Source organism: Globicephala melas, chromosome 1, assembly GCF_963455315.2.
Source record: "Globicephala melas chromosome 1, mGloMel1.2, whole genome shotgun sequence".
Classification (NCBI taxonomy): domain Eukaryota; kingdom Metazoa; phylum Chordata; class Mammalia; order Artiodactyla; family Delphinidae; genus Globicephala; species Globicephala melas.
The window spans coordinates 91,358,464-91,381,475 of NC_083314.1; the positions used below are offsets into that span (position 1 = coordinate 91,358,464).

Below are 23,012 nucleotides of genomic sequence, written 5' to 3' on the forward strand. Positions count from 1 at the left end.
AGCAAGATAAAGCAATTTCAAACTTTTCTTCAAATTAAAAATGAAACTAAGGCCAAACGTGATGGGTGAACAAAATAAATCAAAACTTAAATTTCAGCAACTCCGGCTCTTCAAACCAGCAAAGCCCCCGACTCGTGCACTGTGGTGAGGCTTACGGTGCTTGCCCCGGCTTCTTGCGTGCCAGCAAACAGCACCATTTCCTCATCAAGTTGAGGACTGAGAAGCAAACGATCCCCTTCACTGCAAACAAAGGGGGTCACAGTAACACTAGTGATCCTTCAGAATTGACACACTGTGATAGTCAAAATGATGGTCTCCCTGCTTCTTGCTCAAGACATACAAGATCTGAGCAGCAGCAAGTACCCCCTCAGCTGCAAACAAAGGGGTCAAAGGTTTGCCGTCAATTCACTTCCAGGCAGAAAAACATTTTCCTCAAAAGAAACAATTTATTTAGAATAAAACAAAAGCAGCTCAACTGTGAGCGCACGTTTGAGTGACAGCTACTTTTAAGCTGTGTGAGCCATAAAAAGGGTTTTTCTTTTCCAGAAATCTTGTGTACACAGCACAAAGCAAGGTCATTTTTTTTCCACTTAAAACACCGGCATTGGCATCACAATAGCAGATACACAACTTTAAGCTGCCATTTTAGTAAAATGCACAAATACTAAACAGATTAGCTTTCTTCCATCAAGAGGCCCATGTAAACTCCACATAAGCCACAACTTCTCTTCAAAAAGGTCCATTAGAGCTTTGAATTCCGTATCTTCATCCGTTGTTCACCAGTTTTGCTTGCGGGGGGGGGGGGGGGGGGAGGGGAAAAAGGTTATTCAGTACAAACGTTTACAATATTAAAAATATATATATTTCCCCTATGCCATTATAGCTAAACATAACATTAACAAGACCTTCCTGGATAGTCCACCTTGACTTCAAAAAGCACCAATAATACCCACTGGCACAAACCTTGAAATGAATTTACTGTATGAATAGACAACAAGTAGAACAATAGGGTGGATTTTTTTTTAAAGACTGCAATTAAGTGAGGATTATAGGACTGAAAATATCCTTGGTACTCATGTAACTGAGTAAAACATATCAGAAAAAAGCAAGTTTACAATCAATTTATAATCAATATATTCTAAATATAACTTAAAAAATGAAACTATAAAAAGGTGGAGTTTAGTCAAACTTTTACCCCCTCTATTTTCATTCTGTAATTTATATGGAGCAATACAGACCTACTCCATTACTGTACAAAGGGGTCAAGATACAAAGCCTTTTAAAAATCCACCTTCATCTGTGTTACCAAAGACAGCAGCTGTTATTTTCTTTTAAGAAAACCCTCATACAAACAATCGCTAAACAGCCAAAGAACACTGTACGACTTTTACTTTCCAACTCTGTTTACATCATACATGTAAAACTCTTCATTAAGCTAGACAGTTCACCGTGGTTACCTGAAATCATTTTCTCCCTTTAGGCACATCACTAAAACCAGAATGTTAAGAGGGTCAGCTCCATTTCTCTTCTTGTTCTCATACCTAACTCCTATCTCCAAACCAAACACTGTGGCAGAGACAGAAAAAAAATGTCCAGAAATTCTCTCCAAAAATTTTTTCACAAAAAAGGTCATTAAGGCCCTCTTCTCAACAAGATTTCCTAGTTCTATTACCACAGTTTTTGGTGAGTGGGTCCTATAGGGAACCAAACTGCAGTTCAAGCTGTATCTGCAAATGAGCAATTTCACTGTCTGAAGAAAGTGGATTTAAAATCAAAAAGACAAAAAACAACACAAAAATTGTCAGTGAAAACCTGCTCATAAAATAGTTTTTAAATAAACCTAAACAAGTGTTTGACTCAGAAAGCAACACCCAACTTACTTTTACTATTGTACCTCAAATGATCTGAGTTAAGAAGGTCCAGAGTATATATATTACCTTCAAAATGTGACAAGAGCTTATACCAGCCAGAGGATGGACATTTTAAGATAGAATCCTTAAAGGGAAAACTCTATCTACCCTCAGGTGAGAGTCAAAATATACATCTTAAACCAGGAATTTAAATTTTTTGCATGGAAAACTCTTTATAGGGATACCAGTTATAACCAACAAAATAATATAAAAAAATAGGCTAGGAGCTGAATGATTAATTTTTCATAAACTTTGAAGTTGTGATTAAAAATCTAAATTAGCTTGATGGTTTATTTTTTTTTACCAGTAATACTTAATAAGTCATTTAATGATATCCTGAAGAAATTCTTTCCATTCATTTGAAGTGAGTTCCAAAAAAATCAATTAAACAAATACATTTTTTTTAAGTAAAAGAAACAATTGGTTGTCACAAAGAACATCCAATGTTGAGATTATGAAATTCTGGCTAATGAGAATTAGAACCAGATAGTTTTAGACATTTGTTTTCATTACACTCTGAAGTTTTAAGTAGTTTACCAATATTATGAACCTGCACAACAGAACGAGCAACACAAATTAAGAGATTCATCTGAATGATGGCACTCTGCAGGTACACACTAAACTAAACATAGTTATAATACATACATTTAGAAATGGTATCAAGCCATTGTTTCAAAAACATTGAAGCACAAACTGCCCAGATCTAACAAAAGCCACAATGTCAGATTAAGGTTCAAACAAACATGGAGCAAAACCCACAGTACTCTGCTCTTCGGTAAGATGTCACATCAACTTAAAAAAAAAACAAAAACCACACACACTTTGGATTAGAGTAAAATTAGATGTCATGGACTTCACTCCCTAAAAGAGTAAAATTATTTGTCCAGCCATCTTATCAAAAGATATTCAAAAGTTAATGGTTAGTGAGATTATTTAAACTGGAAAAAATGTATCTAGCCACAAATTGTACTTTGACCCCACTTATGCACAGACTGCACACTTGCATAAGTTTCTGAACAGGTGTCTACTCCACATTAGCATGTCAAGCAAAGCCTTTTAAAAGCAAAAAGGACCAAAAGTCTTAATTGTAGGATTTCAGGTATTTTCCCTACAGGCACACCAAGGACCTTTGTGCTCAGAGCCTAGTATCTTCCTTCTCTCAAAATGGCTAGTTTTTCCAGTTTAAAAACAAAAAATACAAAAACTTCCAAACTTAAAAAGAAAATTTACAAATGCATAGTGAAAACCAAAAAGGATGACACAGAGTGATGAGGCTTTCATGCTGACATGCATTAGACACCTGTCATAACGGACAATTAAAAATCACATGACGTTTCCCTGGGTTATTATTGGTGCTATTTCAAAACTATCAGCTTTGATAACAGAAAGAAAACAGTTGGGTTCTGCCAGGCTTTCAAGAAGTCACTTACACAGACTAGAAACACGACCATGATCCAAAGGTCCTCAAGTTTCTAATCATAATTAAATATCAAAGGCCTTAGCTAAAGTCCTCAACATTTAAATCACAGGGGAAAATATACCTACAAATGACCTGAGAAACTAGGGGTGGGGGTGATGGGGGTAGATGAAAAAAAAAGACAAACAAGGAAAACACCCATTACTGTTAAGCAGCAAAAACCCTTGTTAAGAACCAGAAGTTGATATAATCTTCAGTTTTGGAAAAAAACTGTCAGGATGGGCTAAATTATTTTGTATTCATTCCAGGTGTCTGAGAAAATAAACCACTAAAAAAGAGTTTTCCTAAACTGACATTTCAATTTTCTGTGGTTGGACACCAGTGAAAATATAAACACAAAATTTCAAAGATAGTCAAAGTATTTTCAAAAATGTAATGTCATTGCTAGCGTTTAAATATGAAAATAAAAATACAAGCAAAATTTGGAGAGTATGTCAAAGGCATTTCACGATGACATATGGCTGATTAATGCCCACTGAAACAAAAGATGACTTATGAGCCTGCAGACAACTCTTCTTTCTATTATTGAAATCAGAAATTTGAATGGATACAAAAATAAAAACTCATCTCTGATGAAAAACACAAGTTTTGAAATATGCACAATTAAATTAGAACTGTACCTGCTACATCTCTCTGAAAAAGTCAGTGAAACCACCACCACACACCAACAACTGACCAAAGAATTCTGATTTTAAAAGCACCTACTCACTTCCTGCATACTAGTGTAAGCATAAGACATATGTGGTTTGTAACATACTCCTCAATTTTTACTGAACAGTTACTGCTACAAACCAAAAGTGCATATACAGGATACAGAACTCAAGAGCCAATGATAAAAATGTGTATGTTAAAGCAAACTCTCTGGGAATAAACCACGTATTTTAAGAGAAATACTCAAATACCTGAATAAAATAATCACAATGCTATATGATTTACCAGCTTATACTAATGAGATTCCTGGTCAAATTTCAGCCACACAAACATTTCTGGTACAGGAATTATTTACCTACATACCAATCAAGCCATTTTCAGGTGTATATTATCATCTTTATATAGTCAGTGGGCTCTTTGTTTTCCAAATTGACTTTTCAAATTTCTGGTTTTGTAACTTGGAGGATTTTTTTAAGCTTAAGCTTAAAAAAGAAAAAACTGCAGAAAAAGAGGAAAAAAGTTACTCATAAGAGTGGGAACTCCTAATTAAAGTAAATCCATTTGCCTGCTACCTTTAGGGCATCCCTTTCACTTAAAATAATAGCTAAACTCTCCTGACTTCTATTTTAAAGAGGTTTATAAAAATATAAAAAAGAAGAAAGCTACAACTAAACAACTAATTAAAAAGAAAATTTCATCCAATGCTGTATCCCATCACACATCACAAAACAGGAACCATGTCAAAGTACTAAATACAAGTTACATATGGACTTTAAGACGCACCACGGACAATGATCATGACCAGGTAATCTTCTTCAGATTTGGCCAGTGCCTTGGCAGGGGAATCCAGGAACTGCTGGGAGAACTCACAGGGTGGGAAGGCATGAAGGACTCCGGTGTTTTCCTTGTCTTTGTTGCCCCCCACAGGGAGGCTGATCACCCCGGCGGCCTGCTTTTGCTTTAAATAGGACACGAGGTTCCTAAGTGGCCTCTGAGTAGAGGTGGCAGTGTCTGAGGTGGCTGAAGAAGAGGAGGACCTGCTATCAGAACTTCCAGGCACAGCCAGAAGAATAGCATAACCATTGGGCCCTGCCACGTTGATGCGTCGAGTTACTTCATCCAACTTGGGCTGGTCCAAACGAAGACGCTGAGTGATTTTGAGCTGGGCCACTTTGCCTCCAGTTGAGCCCTCCACAAGAAGACTACTAGCCACCTGGAGGTCACCCTGCAACAGATGCATGTTGGAAGGAAAGTTGCTGTTCTTCAACAGAAGCATGCCCTGCCAGGCCAAACAGAGTTTGGGAGAGGCTGCTGCTGCAGGGGCTGTCCCACCATCCTGTTTCTGGGAAGGGGACTTCAGCTTCGATGAAGCAGTGCTGGTGCTGGGTGCACTCCCATCAGACCGGTCTTCTTTTTTCAGAGGGCTTTTTCCCTCAGTGGAAGCAGCTGTCCGGTGCTTCCTATCCCGTTCAGCTGATGCAGAGTTTTTACGGTCTCGCTTGTCACCCTGGCTCTTCTCCAAACTACCTCGCCGGTCTCTGATTGGAGAGGGCCTTTCCAAGAGAAGACGGGAAGATCGATCATTGTCACTGTTGTAGCGATCCCGGCTACTGCTCAATTCTGGACTGCGGTCAGGAGAAGGTGCACAATGACGTTTTCGTGGACGGTCACTCTCCGGGGACCTATCCAGATGCCGTCCCCCGCTCTCCTCAGGCAGCCTTCGCTTCCTAGGTTGGTCTCTGCTGCTGGGCAGATCTCGATCACCTCTGTCCCGGTCCAAGGACCAGCCATCCCGCCTGCGATCCAAGCTATCCAGTGGCTCATAAGCAGGCACAGCAGTAGCTGCAGTCCGAGTGGGGCGTTCACGAACTGGGGGCAGCGGTGGCACCCAATCGGAGTCAGGATAAAGGTCCCTATCACGATCTCTGTATAGTAACGGTGGTGTCCTGTCCCGAGCACCCCTCAAAGGGTCAGGTGCCCGGTGTCCAAAAGCATCTGTCACCAGTTCATAATGAGTTAAGGGCAGAGGCTGCAGATATTGCTGCTGGTAACGATGTTCTGTGTCTGCAAAGTCTACTCTAAGGCGACGATCTGGGCCACCAAGTGGGAAGCCCCGCATATGGGTCCAGGCAGCATGAGCTGCATCCAGGCTTTCGTACTGGATATACGCCCAACTATCACCTTTGCGGTAGTCAATGGTGCGTATGGTGCCAAATCGGTCAAACTCCCGTGCCAGGGCAGCAAGAGGCACCCAAGGACCCAGGCCACCTACCCAGAGGCGGGTGGTGGGTGTAGCTTTGCCATAACCAATTTTTATAGGATTCCGAATTATAATTTTGCCAGACATTGCTAGTTTGGCCCGGTGAGACATGTCTAGGTTCTCAAATTTGAGAAAACCATAGGTACTGGTCTGGCCCCGAGAAGGCCTCTTGATATCTACTTCTGTGATGACTCCGAAACGATCAAAAGCCCTTCTTAGATCACTCTCTGTCACAGTGATGTCTAGGTTGCCCAAGAAAAGCGTCCGGTTAGCGCGCTGATCATCCTCGGGTGAGATCTCATCCACTTCTCTGAAAGGAGCAGCACCTGCTCCAGCTCCCACCCTTGGCTCCAGACTGTAGGCTGGGCGTACTCTCTCATAGAACGAGTAGTCTCGCTCCCTCTCCAGGTCTCGGGGCAATGGTGGCGGAGGTGGAGGGGGCAGGCGGCCAAGAGCCAACTGCTGCAACCGGTAGTCTCTGTATCCCAAGGCTGCGCCACCAGGGGAAAGTGATCTCTGGCCTCCACCACCTCCTCCAGGGGGGTGCCGGTGACCACCTACAGAGGACCCGACAACACTGGCTGACGGAGGATAAGAATCTTTGTCTAAAGGGGAGCGGCTGCGGCGCCGGCTCACATACACAGCTTCTATCTTCAGGGGCCGGTCATAGAGCACTAGACGGCCTCTGGCATGCTTGGCCGCCCGCGCGTCCTCTGGCCGCCGGAAGTTCACAAAGGCTACTCGCTCATCCCCGCTGCCAGAACCCGAGAGATGACTGATTTTGACACTTACATCACCGAAGCGTTTGAACTCGTGAAACAGTCCGTCCTCCACCGCTTCGTCACTCAGCTGAGACCCCAACTCGCTTATCTTCAATGTCTTGTATTCCCCGCCGTCCCCGCCGCCAGGAGCTGAAGAGGCGGCCCCAGAGGAACGTGACTCCCCGCCTCCACCCCGGGAGCTGCTGCGCGACTCGCCCCCGCCCGAGGAATTTTTGGTGCTTGGGGAGCTGTAACTATGCAAGCGGCTACTGGAGCTGCCCCCACCGGTGTCGTACTCGCGGCTACCACCTCGGCTGCTAGACTTGTCCAGATGAAGGCTGCGCCGCGACCCGCCGCCGCCGTCGGTCTTTCCACTGCTGCTCCCATTGCTGCCACCAGAGCCCCCTAACTTCTTGCTCCGCTCCCCGCGGGGAGTCGAGTCCTCACCACCACGGGAGCGTTTCGGCTTGACTGGGGAGCGCTCTTTTCCCTTCATTGTAGCGGGTCGTCGGAGGTCTTCTCCGCGAAACTGACTAACCCGCCGCCCCGCGCTCGTTTCACACAGCGGAACCGCACGCCGCCATCTTGGACTCCGCCGCGGCAGAGGTTCCCGCCCCGCAGTCTTCATTGGTCAATTAGCTCCTCTCTTCTACAGTCTCATTGGGAAAACTATTTGTCTGTCTTTCCATCTCCCCGCGCTCCGGGAAGGCGCCCGCCCGACCACTGTTATTGGGTTCCCAACGCCCTAGTCAGAGTACCTCATTGGTTCTAGTCGTTGTCCGTCTTAACGGTTCCTCGCGCCAGACTGTAGCTCCGCCCCCCGCACTCTATGGTCACCTGACCCGAAGTCTGGAGGCGTTGATTGGACAAAAAGTCTGCCCTGTAACGGTACTTCTTGCGCGGTGAAAGCGGTGATCCCACCTCCTCATCCCTTTCATTGGTTTACGACCCCGTCCTTTAGCCTACTATTTGGGAAGTCGGGCCATATGTTCTAGCATTTTTTTCTGAGAGGCCGGGTCACTGCGATCTCGCGAGAGAGGCAGAGTGTGAGACAGAGAGAGAGAGAAAAAGGGAGGGGGAGGGTTCCCTCCTTCTACCCCCTTCTTCCAACTCCTCCGGCGGCTGAAAGAAGTTTAAATCTGATTGGACGTTGACGAGGAAATTGATAGGCCGAAATAACTGTCCATCACTCGCTTAAAGGGGTAGGCCCCTACACTGAGGAGGCTGCCTGAAGGTGAAAGAGTAGAATACGCGCTTGCTCTGCGACGTCAGTTAGACGTCGCGAGACGGTGACCATAAACCAGATCCGCCTCCCCACGCTTTCTGCGTTCTCCTTTCCAACATTTGTTCGGTCCCGCTGCGTACTTGGTTGTGCTTTGGTCCTCGGGCCTCAGAACTTCTGGGCTTCCTACTTCCTACCTGTGTGGGACAAGGGTCTGGGCAGGCTCTCCGGCTGTCGGGACCCACGAACCCTTCAGGAAGCCGTCGCGGGGCGCCCACCGGACACCATCTTAGCCCCTCTGGCCTCTGCGGGAACAGCCTGAAAAAGCCCCACCACCCCCCCCCCATGCGCCAGAAAGCGCTCAGGGGCCCGCGGGGCAGGTGGGCGGGGCCGGGAGTTCACAGTTCACAAAGCGCCGGCTCACACTAACGTCAGGGGCGGGGCGGCGGCAGTTTTGGGCTCTTGGGGACCCGCAGCCAGGACGCAGCGGAGCTGGGGCGCAGCCCTGGCTCGGGAGCCGGCCTTCCTCTGCGTGTTCCGTTTTCGCCTGAGTGCCCCCGGGCAACCCAGGAGAGTCACTGATGCTTCCAGTTTCGCCGCCCGCGGGCGGGGTGGGGACTGTCAGGCCAGGGCGGAGGGGTCAGGGCTTCCTGTTTTGTGTTGCAAATTTACGTGGATTTGGGGTTTTGTAGTTCCGTAATAGAGCTGCGTTTGTTTTTCATATGTAGTATCCCTCCCTGTTGAATAATCGAGTGCAATTTACGCTCCATGCAGATGTGTTGCGTTTTTTTCTGTAGCTTCTTGTACGTCACCCCACCCCGGTTTAGTCTATACTAGAACCCAGTAGAACAGCCACCTTTCTGTCTGTAAACCCATCTCTTTTAGTTCTTTCAATCGTTAACCGCTTTAAAACCCAACTTTCTTTCCACAGATCTTCATCGTGTCAGACGATAAAGCACTTGCGCGAGGTGCCGGAGACCAAGATGATAACAGGTACCGCCTCTGTCCGGCTGCCCACCGTCTGGTGAAGGGAGGTAGTGCTGAGTTCATCACAGGGGTTAGGTTTCTGCAGTCCTCCCCGATATCCTCCGGGCAGAGGTTAAGAGGATTCTTGTATTGATCCTCTCAACCACACCTCTCAAGATCCTATCTGTAAGGAGAGAATGTGAGATGTTTTTTAAAGGCATTTTTCAAGGTAACAGGGTCCCCCAAACTGAAACCTAAACTTGAAACTTTTAAGATTAGGGACTGCAACCTGTTTACCCCAGCCTTAGCCATCCTTGTTTTTATTAAGTAATCTTGAGGAAGGTGAAGATATGAGCCTTTTGTCTCTTGATTACATCAAAAAACTTGAAAGAAGCCCAGTATGTAAAAGCATATCTATGATATTGTATTGTGTAGACATAGTCATTGTATTAAAACCAGGTAGTGAAATAACTTCATGAGACATAGTACGATGTGTATAATATGCTACCATTTGTGGTTTTAAAAAATGATATACCTGTATATGTGTTTGTACATTTTTTAATATATATTCATAGAAACTTAATTGAGAATACTTAGAAGTTGTTACTGAGATCATGCTAAGGAGGGGCTAGGTGGAAAAAGACAAGTTTTCATTCTATACCTTTATGCATTATTAAAAGAAAACTTTTGTTTACCATGTGCATGCTATTGCTGTTTCATTGTTTTCAAAATAGCAATTATTTTTAGCTTTCCTTAAAAAACTTTTTATGGAAAAACTAAAAAATATACAAAAGTAGAATGCTATAAAGAATTCTCTTGTGCCCAACACCCAATTTCAACAGTTTTCAAATCATGTCAATCTTGTTTCATCTACACTGTCCTCTTGCTCTTCCCCCTCTTCATTATTTTATCTGCCCCTGACATGGAATCAGCCATTTCTCCTAGGGGTTCTGGTTCCTTTTAGTGGGAAATGATACTTACAGATAGAAATCTGGATGCTAGGGAATTAAAAAAAACACATTATTCAAAAGAAAAAACTTTGCATAGTTAGGGGGTTTCAGTTTTCATCTGTTTCAAGGTTATAGTAACACAACACAAAGTTGAAGTTAAGCCATTATCTGATTACTTTAATCAGTGTTATAGCCAATCCAAATAAATCAGGTTCCATCCAAGGTGACTATTTTTGGCCTAAATTGACCTGCTTAGATGACTCACTGATCAAAAAAAAAAAAAAAAAAAGGACCAAATAAGTATAGTTTCCCAAATCTCATCATAGGGACTGAGGGAGCACAAGAATTGAGGGAGAGAAGTCAGAGAGCAGTACCAGTATGTGTGGCAGTGCCTGAGGCTCTGCTAGGCTTAGTGGCTTGCCATTTGAAATACTAGGGAACTTGATGGAAGATACTGCCCACATGTGGCTGGAGTAGGAAGGTTTATCTAAGGGGTGGGGAGCTGACAGCCTGTCTGGTATCAAGAGGACTGGTAAGTTTAATGGGTAGACAGAAAAGGACTGGATTCCATTATCAATAACAGAGCCAAAATATAGCCTGTGGGGTGTGTGCGTGTGTGTGTGTGTGTGTGTGTGTGTGTGTGTGTGTGTGTCGGTAGGACAGAACTGAATAATGACATGATATGTTGATCCAAGATGTACTTAAAATAAGTAATTTATTTTGTTTTCATTTTCTCTGTGTTTTTTAAAGTATGAAGTGGCTTAGTGAGGTTATATCAGCCTATGTTCACACATGCACTTTAGAGAGAGCTGAGAGAGGATAAAAGTGACCCATGGTTTAGAGGGCCAAGACTTTAAACACTTTTTCTTGTGTTGGTGAGCGAGTTGTTGAGGTCCAGTCCAGGCTTTCATCTGGTCTCCTTGTGATCTATGGCCAGATTTGTGAGGATAACTGACTGTGAGAAGGATCTTTCAGCGGTCATGAAAACAGAGTTAAGCTACCAAGCTATCATAGCAGCATGTTGATCTCTCCTTTTAGTGCCTTGTCGAAAACGAAGAAATAGTGTTGAGGAAAAGCTGCCATTGCCCATTGTGGTGTCAGTGTTGGCCTCTTGGAGCTGTACAACTCAAAGGCCCTAGAGGACGCACCCAGCAGGAGATTGGCCACAACTAGCTGTCTAAATGCAGTGCTTTCCCCATCTCCTTTAAAATCAGTTTTAGATTAAAAAGGAAAGCAAAATAAAAGTTATGTGCATGGAAGAAAGCTGTGCAATTAAAAGGTATCAATATGTTTTCAATCAAATGTGTTCTTTCCAGCCTCTTCCTTCCTAGGTTTTACTGTTTGTGTATCCTCAGTACATACAGAGACAGTTATGACTGCAATATGAAATTTATCTTGGGAGCCGAGAGCCCTTTGATTTCCCTGACAGATACAAAAAGGCCTGAAGCTGGGAATTTTAAAAAAAAATTTTCCCACTCACAGTAGTGGATTAAAATTTTCTGCTTCATTTTCTTTCATAAAGTGAGTGGTTTCCTAACAGTAAGGTTTGTTTTGTTTGCTCTGCAGAAAAAGTGTGTATTTTACCCATAGACATATATGAAATCCCTAAAATAGCGAACAATCATTTGGGACACAGTTTGCATTATAAAGTCACTTATTTGTGGTTTGTAGAATTTTTAAAAACAGCTTTATTAAGATATAATTTACATACCATAAAATTCACCCATTTAAAGCATACAGTTCAGTGGTGTTTAGTATACTTAAAAAGCTGTGCATGTGGTTCATCCTTTAACATTGTTACAGAAAGCCTCTGTTATAATTTCTCCTACATGACTAAACCCTAATACAATTATCTCTTTCATTTATTTAGACATAGGGCAGTGTCTAAGAGCATGAACTCTGGAAACAGCCAGCCTGGATTAAATCCTAGCTCTGCTGTGGGTCTCAAGAGTTACTGTTAATCTCTCTGGGCCTTTATTTTCTCATCTGTAAAATGGGAATAATCATAGAACCTCTTTACTGGGAAGATTAAATGGGTTAAAACACACTGTTGACCCTCAGTATCCACAGGTTCTGCATCCTTGGATTCAACCAACCATGGGTCACCTGACTGTATTAAGAGCTTAGAAGATGTCTAGTGGTGGTGCAGTGTATAAGACTCCACGCTCCCAAAGCAGGGGCCCAGGTTTGATCCCTAGTCAGGGAACTAGATCCCACACGCGTGCAGCAACTAAGGAGCCTGCCTGCCACAAGTAAGACTCAGTGCAACCAAATAAATAAAGAAATATTTTTAAAAAATTATTACTCTAAAAAAAAAAAAAAAGAACAGTGCCCAGTACACAGTAAGCATGTATTGCTATTGCTAGTATCTTTTCTCTCTGAACTTGAGTACACAGAATTGGATTAATCATAATCCTTAGTTCATGACACATAATCATCAATGGTCCGTCCATGGGCCTTTAAACTTTTCATTTACTTATCAAGAACATAGTGAATACCCATGAACCTATCATTCAATGCAAGAAAAAGACAGTTACCAATAATTTACACCTACATAAATGTTTCTCCCTTACCCACTGCCTACCCTCTTAGATGGCTACTATCCTGAATCTGGTATTTAGAAATCCCTTGTTTTGTTTTAAGAACTTAAAAAATTTTTAATGTAATTTAAAATTTTTTAAAGTAATTTTAAAATCCCTGTCATGAGGTTTGGGGAAAAATATATATATATGAATTCTTTAAAATTCCTTAATATATATGTATGTGTGTATGCATGGGCGCTCATGCACATGCACACACATCACCTTAAAAATATGTTATTTTCGTTTTGCTTATTTTGTAACTTTATACTAATTTGTATTTGTAGTCTTCCTGAGACTTGCATTTTTCATTCATAATGTTACTATGACTCTTCCATATTATCAGAAAACTTTCAAGGAATGGATCATTTCCTTCTATTTTGATGCCCTGCAATTCTTACGCTACCACACAATCTAATATGGCTTTTCAAATTCCAGTCATCAAATAACCATTCCAGTCACCCAAAAGGGCAGATGATGGGAGGAACAACAGCATGTCCTCCTCCTCTTAAGACACTACCTGGAAGTAACACACTAAAATTCTATCTCACTCGCCAGAAGGTAGACCTCTGGCCACACTTAGCAAGGAAAGCCGGGAAGTATATTCTGTATGTACTTTAGCCCAGCTAAAAATCAGGGGTCCTATTTCTAAGGAAAAGGGGGAGAACAGGCATTGGGGTCACCAACGGTCTCTTCCACAACTACCTACTGGGTAAATTACATGGCACAATGCATGGAAAGCTCAAGGTACTTAGCAAGGTTCAATTAAAACTGTCATTTCATGATTTCACTTACATTATCCAATTTGATCTTCACAGCAATCATATGAGTTAGGGAAAATATGAATTATCTTAATTGCAGATTGGGAAACTGGTTCAAGAGGCTAAATACAGTTGTTGCTGGTGGTGGTACTTTTTGTTTGTTTTGTTTTAAAGAAAGTCCAAGGGAAAGGAGCAGTAGTAGCCCCATTCTGGAGTCCTGGCTTCTCTCGACAAAATCTACCTTCCACAAAGTCCTGTAATTCTATGTTCTGTGACTTTCTGAATCTGGCACATAAGTCTGCAAGGTGGGGGACAGAACTTAAGTCCACTAACTAAGTCCCACTGCGGGACGCTTTCCACTGTACCCCATATGAACCAGGTTCTTGAAAATGACATGCATCGTTCTCCAGCAGCAGCCTCTCCTTCCCACAGGTTGAAATCTGAACAAGTACATCGGATTACATAATTCACAAATAGATAATAAAAATAGAAGCCAGACTTTACTGAGCGCGTACTACATACCAGGCATTCTGCAAAAACTTTCCTTGCATTGGCTTGCTTCACCCTCACAACAACCTAAGGAGATAGGCAGGCTTATAATCCCTCCCTTTTTTTTATCGGGTAAGGAAACTGAGGCTTAGAGATCCAATATATTTTACAAATATTTAAGAAGAATAAAATGTGTAGGTTTGGTTTTTTTCCCAGTCTGTGAAAGCGTTTGATTTGAAGTCATCCCTACATATTAGGGGTGACACTAGAAGGCTGATTGCCTCCCCAATATCCATTCTCCCCTTCTATGTTGTGAACAGATACAATACGTTGACAGGGAAAATTGTAACAAAAAATTTTACAACAAATGACATAGACAATTCCTTAGCTCACTAACATAGTGGGAAAATATATAGTAACTGTGTTAGTATCTGCCTACTTTAAGAATGGTGTTTTAACCTCAGCAGTTTATAGCAACTGGAAGAGAGTATTTCATTTGATTGTAGTCAATTTAGAGGCAAAAATTAGCTGACTTGCAAAAGAGATGGGAACTCACAGACTCTCAATTATTGGACAAAACTTCTAAAGTCAGAGGCAATCAAAGCTTTATTTGCTGCTCCTTATTGGGTATTAGGCAAAATCCTCTTGCTGCTCCCTTGTCGGGTGGAGATTCCAATTTAAGGAGTTCTGGATGGTGTGTTGTATGTAGTCTTCCTGTATCTTTCATGTCGAATTCCATCCACTTATAAACACTGGTGAGGTTATAAAGTTAATAGAATATGACAAAAAGTTGTAGATTCTATATTTTCTGGTGTGTTTAGTACCTAAAATTTCTCACACAAATGCAATTAAGTTCTGAGATCTCACAAGCTATCTCTGTGAGCCCACTATTAGCAAGAAGAAACCAGCTTTGGGGAAACCCAGCCCCTCAACACAACTGTAAATAACCTAGTAGAAGAAATGGATTTCTGCAAATATTTGCACATGTTTGTGCATGACCATAGACAGTATTTCCATGACATTTTAAAAATTATGAGCTCCTTTAACTAATCAATTAATCAATCTTTTTAAAAGCATGTTCTATGTGCCCAGCGTAGTGAAAATACAGGGAGAAATTGTATGACATGATCCCTACCCAGAATTTCCTTGGATGAGGATAAAAATCAGGTACACTTAGGGCTTCCCTGGTGGCGCAGTGGTTGAGAGTCCGCCTGCCGATCCAGGGGACACGGGTTTGTGCCCCGGTCCGGGAGGATCCCACATGCCGCAGAGCGGCTAGGCCCGTGAGCCACGACCGCTGAGCCTGCGCGTCCGGAGCCTGTGCTCCGCAATGGGAGAGGCCACAACAGTGAGAGGCCCGCGTACCGCAAAAAAAAAAAAAAAAATCAGGTACACTTAAAATTAGTCACTGAATTATTAAAATATAAAAAATTTAAAGTTAAGTATAAAAGTTTAGTTATAAGAGAACTCAGTGTGGGCTGGAGTAGTCAGGGGAATTATACGTGTTCATTGTAAAATTCCAGATGAGGTAGAATGCACAGGGTAGAATCGTATGTTCCAAGGAAAGTTTCATAAGGGTGTGACCCTAAATTTCCTTACTGTGAACATGTCACTTAAACTCTGTAAATTGAAGCTATTGTGAGGAAATGAGAGAGTATGTAAAATATGAGAATGAGAGCAATTATTATGGGTGAGTTATGAGATAGTGTTTAAGCTCTAAAGACCCCAGAGGCTTGGGGACAGGATGAGACAGCTTATAGCTACTGTAATTGGGGATAGAATGAATGGACACCTGTTTGAGGTGTTTTCAAATATGTAGAAGAAATTCTTTTTTTTTTTTTTTAGAAGAAATTCTTGCATACAGTTGAGGGTGAAGATGATCTCTGTGACACCTCCCAGCTTTGAAATTCCCAGATGCCTGGAAACAAACCTATAGTCCCATAGGGTAAAAGCAGACCCCAAAGAACATGGTTACAGTCAGGGGCTCTCTTTGGATCCTAATGACAGATGCTCCAGAGAGCATCTCTAATCTGAGGACAAAAGCTTCTATACAGTGATTTGCTTGAATGAATTGAGGTAAGAGCAGACCACCCCTTTCTACACCCCCAATCCCTCAGGTGCAGAGAGAAGATTTCTGGTGAAGTGGATGGTACCTGTGTATTATTACAAACCCAGCTCTGTGTGGGTTCAGCTGCTTTGTAGAAGAGGGACTTGATCTAGACCAATGAGGATGAATTCTTGTCATCATCTCTTCCACCACCATCACCAAATAGCCATCATCCTAGACCACTTCAATAGCCTTTTAAACAGTCCACCTAGATCCACCCTGGCCCGCCTCCAATCAGTTGTCCACTCAGCAGCTTGAATGATCTTTCCAAAACACAAATCGATGGTTTCCATTGCTCCTCAAATAAAGACTAGAATTCCTAACATGGCCTATAATGTCCTATATGGTTTGGCCCTTTATACCATTCTAGCCTCATCTTGCTCCCCATCCCCCATTGGCCTTCTTTCTGTCCCACACACTCACGGAACTCCCTCCCATCCCAGAGCATATGCTCTTCTCCACTCTCATCACTGGGTGAACTCCTATTCATACTTCAGGGATCATTTCCAGGTTACCTCCTCAGAGCAGCCTTCCCTGACCAGACTGAAGTCCCCTATTATAGGCTCTCACTTGCCATGTAGTGTGCCTCTCCTTCATTGCACGGTCACAATTGCAATTTTACTGTTGTAAATATTCAATTTACAATTTAGTGCGTTTGATTTATGTCTTTTTCTCCCCCCAGTTCTTCATAAGGACAGTCCTGTGTGTCTGGTTACTTACCATATTATCCACAGTTCTCAGCACACCGTCAGGCACATAACTGACACAAACAATTTTTGTTGAGTGAATGAACATACATAATCTATATCAGTATTTCCCAGTATCCCATAAAATGGTCCCAAGAAGAAAAAAATGAGTTTAGAAAACACTTTATACTGTATTATCCAAGCCTCCAACCCTGCCCCCATGCATCTTTGCATATAAAAGACTGGCAAAGAAAGAAAAAAAGAAAAAAAAAAAGGACTCTCTCAAATCCTGCAGTAAAGAAGCCTTCATTTTAATATGACCCAGAATGTAAACCAGGGTTCCCTAGGATGTACTCTGGGCAATGTTTCCACTCAAGGGAGACATCCTAGCTGCCCGAGCTAGTGCTGTTTTTGGTACAGCAAATGGTAAGAAGAGTTTAAGTGTTTCCTAAGAGGAATTTCCCAGGAGTTAAACTGCCCTGGGAATCCCGGCAAGTCTAGGATTTAGGATTTGAAAAATGGAGCCACAAGTATACATGATCTCTACTAATAGAATCTGCCCCATTAGCTGAAGAATGGACCCTACTCAGCACAGTTTGTAGCATAATAAATTCGTGCTCAAAGAATGAATGGAGAGAGAAATTATCTGTGGTAATAGCCCCTCAGCTAGTGGTCCCATTTTATCTTAGGAAAGATAACTGTATGGTTAAGCTTAAAATTTAAGTGTGAGTGAAAGATTTTTAAGCTTTGATGGTTAATGTATGGGCATTTTAACTGGCTACTTAGTGAAGACTGTGGCATAATAAACTTCAGGGTTCACAGGAGCTCACCCAGTTACAGGATGTAAAGAGGTACCACTAACACTCGGAAGGTAAGTAAACACTGATCTTCACTTGTTGATTTTGTGATAAACATTTTGTCAATTGCTATTTTTTTCCTAGGATTTAACATTAACTTCCTTTTTGTCAAATCCAATGTTTCCTTTTTCCCCTCAGTGTTCACCCTTCTTGATCTTTTGGGATCTTTTTGACTGCGTTCAAGAAACCTTCCTTCTTGAAATTCTTCCTGACCTTGTTTCTGTGACCCGTACTTTCAGTTCTATAGCATTTCAACCAATATTTATTGATCATCTCTGATGTGCCAGACACTGGGCTATCATCATTCATTTATGAACTCATTCATCAACATTCATTGAGTTCTTACTAGATATCGGGCACTGTGCCAGTGACTGAGATACAAATATGAGCAAGATAACAACCCCTGACCTGAGAAGCTGCACAGTCTAGGGAAGGCGACAACTAACACATCATGGCAGGACGAGGCTAGGATACAAGTACAGACTCAGGGGCTATGGTCCTCAGAGAAAGAATCAATTGCTTCTCTCTGGGAGGGAGGGATACATTGCATAGCACAGTGCCTGGCACATGCTAAATCTTCAATAAATCTATGTCAAAGGAACAAAAACCCTTCCAGGAAGAGAGACTAGCATGATTAGGGGATCTTCAGGGAGCCCTACTGGCTAAAGTAGTGGTTTTTAGCTCAGTGGGACAGAATATCAGATTCTCCAGGGGCATGGAAGGGGTGGTGATGGGGATGTTTATCTGAAAGAGATACTTTTTCCTACTGTTACTATTTAATTTATAAATTTTATGCACATGCATATTTAAAAGCACATTATGTAAATTATTAATTTACAATTTCATTTTATATATTTTTATATTGAGAATACAATTATTATTTTCATAATACAAATTACAGAAATTAAAGCTCAAACTATGAAAGCTGGTAGATAAATAGAGAATATAGAGGTTCTGCAGCAAAGCCATTGTCCTCTTGAGGGTACTGGTGAGATGTTTAACAAAAGTGGGAGCAGACTATTGGGTTGTAAAGGACTGTATCCTGTAGGCTAGGGTTTGTCAACCAGTGTCAGAATCAAAATCACCTGGGGAATCAATTCCCAGACTCCAACTGTATTAGTCAGTGTTCTCCAGAGAAACAGAACTAGTAGGATATAGATAAAGATAGATGATATAGGGCTTCCCTGGTGGCGCAGTGGTTGAGAGTCCGCCTGCCGATGCAGGGGACACGGGTTCGTGCCCGGTCCGGGAGGATCCCACATGCCGTGGAGCGGCTGGGCCCGTGAGCCATGGCTGCTGAGCCTGCGCATCCGGAGCCTGTGCTCCGCAACGGGAGAGGCCACAACAGTGAGAGGCCCGTGTACTGCAAAAAAAAAAAAAAAAAAGATAGATGATATAGATACAGATTAAGACACAGATATAGATACAGATAGATACAGCTATGTCCCAAGACCTGCAGTCGGCAAGTTGGAGACCCAGAAAAGCTGACAGTATAAATTCCAGTCAGAGTCCAAATGCCTGAGAACCAGGAAAGCCAATGGTGTAAGTTCCAGTCCAAAAGCCAACAGGCTCAAGACCCATGAAGAGAGAAGTTTTCAGTTTGAGTCCGAAGGCAGGAAAAGACCATAATCCTGGTTCAATCAGGCAGTAGGAGGAGTTGCCTTTTACACAACCGTTTTGTTTTATTTAGATCTTTCATTCGATAAGGCCAGCCCACATTGTGGGGCAATCGGCTTTATTCAGTCTTCCAATTCAAATGTTAATCTCATCCAGAAACACCCTCACAGACACATCCCGAATACATTTGACCAAATGTCTGGGCACCCCATGGTCATTACAGTTGACCACCGTACCACTTTATAGTACATACTGAAATTTGAGGACCTTTGCAGGCCATTTGGAACTGTGGAAGGTTTTCAAGAAGGGAAGCGATTTGATAAGATTACTTGGGAACCACTTAAGAAAGAACCCTGGCAGTTCCGTGGAAGGTGAGTGGTGGTAGGGTAGGGAAAGTGAGGCAGGATGCAGCGTCATGGAACAGATTAGAGGACGGGAGCTTATTATGCAGAACACAATGATGAGGTCCTACTCTCCCCTATGCTAATGACCCCTGTTCCGATTACTATTGCTGTGTAACAAATTACCCCAGTGCTTAGCAGCTAAAAACAATCATGGATCAGGAATTTGAGAAGGGCTCCATTGGGTGGTTCAAACTTCAGGTCTCCCATGTTGTTGCAGTCATATGTTGGCTGGGGCTTTAGTCATTCCATCTGGGCTGGATATCCAAGATGAGTCATTCACTTGGTTGGCAGTGGACATTGGTTGTAATCTGCTACACACGGCCTCTCTGGCAGAGTAGTCTGAGGGTAGTCAGACTTCTTACGTGGCATCTGGCTTCCTTCCATTCCAAGACAACCAGGCAGAAACTGCATGGCCTTTTCTTATTTATTTATTTAATACAGCAGGTTCTTATTAGTTATCTATTTTACACATATTAGTGTATATATGTCAATCCCAATCTCCCAATTCATCCCACCACCACCACCCCCAACCCCACTTTCCCCCCTTGGTGTCCATACGTTTGTTCTCTACATCTGTGTCTCTATTTCTGCCTTGCAAACTGGTTCATCTTTACCAGTTTTCTAGATTCCACACATAAGCGTTAATCTACGATATTTGTTTTTCTCTTTCTGACTTATGTCACTCTGTATGACAGTCTCTAGGTCCACCCACATCTCTACAAATGACCCAGTTTCATTCCTTTTTATGGCTGAGTAATATTCCATTGTATATATGTACCACATCTTCTTTATCCATTCATTTGTCAATGGGCATTTAGGATACTTCCATGACCTGGCTATTGTAAACAGTGCTGCAATGGACATTGGGGTGCATGTGTCTTTTTGAATTATGGTTTTCTCTGGGTATATGCCCAGGTGTGGGATTGCTGGGTCATATGGTAATTTTATATTTAGTTTTTTTGCATGGCCTTTTCTGACCTAGGCCCAAAAGTCACACAGCAGAACTTCCACTGTGCTCTATTAATCAAAGCTTTCACAAGCCTGCCCAGGTTCAAGGGCAAGGAAATTAGACTCCACTTCTCAATGGGGCCAGTAGCCAGGTCACAATGTAGAAGAGCATGTGCAATGGGAGATATTGTCATGACCGTCTTTGAAAGATATAGACTGACATAGCTCCCAAATCAAGCTTTCCAATCCTGACCTCTTATCCACTCTCCTGTTTTAGATACACAATTTCACACAAGATATCTCACTGGGAAGTCTCATTGTCACCTCAAACTCAAGTCTAAAACAGAATTTAGGACAACAGTCCTCCATCCTGTAATCTTATTATTTTGGTAATGTGATAACTTAAAAAAACAACATAGACTAACCCTTTTATCTCTGACCTTTCTTTCTCTGAAAAATAACCTGCTACCAAATCCTGTCTTTTCTTCCTTCTTCATATGGATTTCTTGGATTCTCTTCATTGCCTGCATTCCCTTTGGTCCAGCTGGCCCCGAGCTGGTCTTCTCACCTCCACCCTCTCCCTTGCTCTTACCCATTTTACATGCTCTAGCCTGGTTAGTCTTTACCAAAGCCCACATCTGACTTTCCTGCAGAAAAGTCAGATCAGGCAGTAGTGGTCCATTAGTGGTCCCTAATGGAAATCCATTTACCTAACTTTCTGATAGTGGGTTTCCATTAGGGTCCATTAGTGGTCCCTAATGGAAATCCATTTACCTAACTTTCTGATAGTGGGTTCCCTGGAAACAGTTCAGCATGCAGGGTGTTTCTTAAGTAGTGACTTTGAGATTGACACCTGTGGAAGGAAAGGGAAAGAGCTAGGATTGGGAGGAAGGAAAAGTGGACCTGCAATCAGACCCAACGCCAGCCTCAGCTGACCCCATGGGGGGCTCTGGAGTTAGAAGGTCTCACTAATTTGTGGCCTTCAGAGTTGTCCCAAGATGAGCTGAGATGCCTGGGCCTTTGTATTTCTGCATTGTTTAGTCATCAGACCACTGTGGAAAGGATCGTGACCTTGGGGGTAAGGCAGCTCTCTGTAGTTGAGGAAAGCCCTGAAATGGCTGACAGCGGCAGGTGTCTGCTCACAGCATTCCCAGGAGCGGGGACAACAGAGTCCTCCACATTCTCCACATTCACTGGTACCCTTGTCTCTTCAATCACACCACCCAAGGCTCACCTTCTCCTTAGTGCTCCCAGGCTCACCTTCAAGTCCTTCTTTCTTTTAACCTTCAGCAAACTCCATTCCATATCACTCTCTCCATTTTGGCTTACACTCTAATTATTTCCTGTACGTTATTTTGCCTCACTCCACCCAAGCTAGGTTATGCACTCTTTGGGGGAGGAATGGAGGCATGCCTTTTCCCCAGGACATCAGCACAGAGATAAGTCCCCACATACTTACAGCTGGACCTCAAGAGATGCTTGGCGATTGGTTAACCAGAGCCTCTGGTTACTGTAGAGATTGCTCAGAGAGTACCGTTTCCAATATCCATTACCAAAGCAGAATGAATGGTTTAGGAAACCACCACTTCCTTGTCCCTCTGGGGAAGAAGAAAGCTAAAACCCTTGCCAGCTGTGCAGAGCTTGCTGTGCTGGGTCTGGGGCGGGAGCAGGCGCTGGGCACAAGCCCAGTCTGACTTGAGCCACAGCCTGAGGTTACTCCCCGTCCCTTTGTTCCCCCCCCCACAAAGCAGAGCCAGGGATCCTTTGGTCTCACAGGGTGCTGTGTACATTTAACTAGTTAGTGGCCATAAAGTGTTACCCAAATGCCAAGTGTAATTATGGTGAGCAATTATTTTTGCCTGGAGAGGCAGCATTCTAGCCATTGTCGAGGGAGGGAGATAAATGTTGGTGCATTCTCTGGAAGCCCATGGGGACAAGAGCTGTCTTCCTGCCCTCAGAGCATCAGAAACCCGGATATAGCTTTCTTACACCCAGGGCACACCTGGGCAGGAATCCCCCAGAGGAGCATCTTTCTGTTTGCAGAGTCATTACTGCTTTGGGCAGAGGGAAAGGCATCCCCAAAGTGCACCGCCAGAAGCCACCACTCAGGCACCTTTGTGTGTGCTTGGGCTCTGAAGGCCACTCACAGCAACCCCTCCTCCCTTGGACCCCAGAAAGGTTGTGGGCAAAATTCACTTGGGATTTTCCTACCACCCCACAGTGTCTGAAATTTAACAATAGCCTCCACAGTCATAACAATAAATTAAAAATAAAGCACTTTGGAGCTCCCTAAATGGAAGTTTTCACGTGGTTTTTATATTTAGAGTTTTGTTTCCTGCTCTGGGTAGATTTTATAAATAACCAGGG

General features: G+C 43.0%; 1 protein-coding gene across 1 annotated transcript; it reads right to left on the reverse strand.

The window, feature by feature from the left end:
* Positions 1–343: 343 nt before the first annotated feature.
* Positions 344–7,687, reverse strand: RBM15 (RNA binding motif protein 15). The gene is made up of 2 exons (XM_030868979.3): positions 4,822–7,687; positions 344–788 (listed from the first exon to the last, which is right to left on the reverse strand). The coding sequence occupies exons 1-2, from the start codon at positions 7,685–7,687 to the stop codon at positions 766–768; spliced, it is 2,889 nt and encodes a 962-aa protein (XP_030724839.1). The 3' UTR covers positions 344–765.
* Between the last annotated feature and the right edge of the window lie 15,325 nt (positions 7,688–23,012).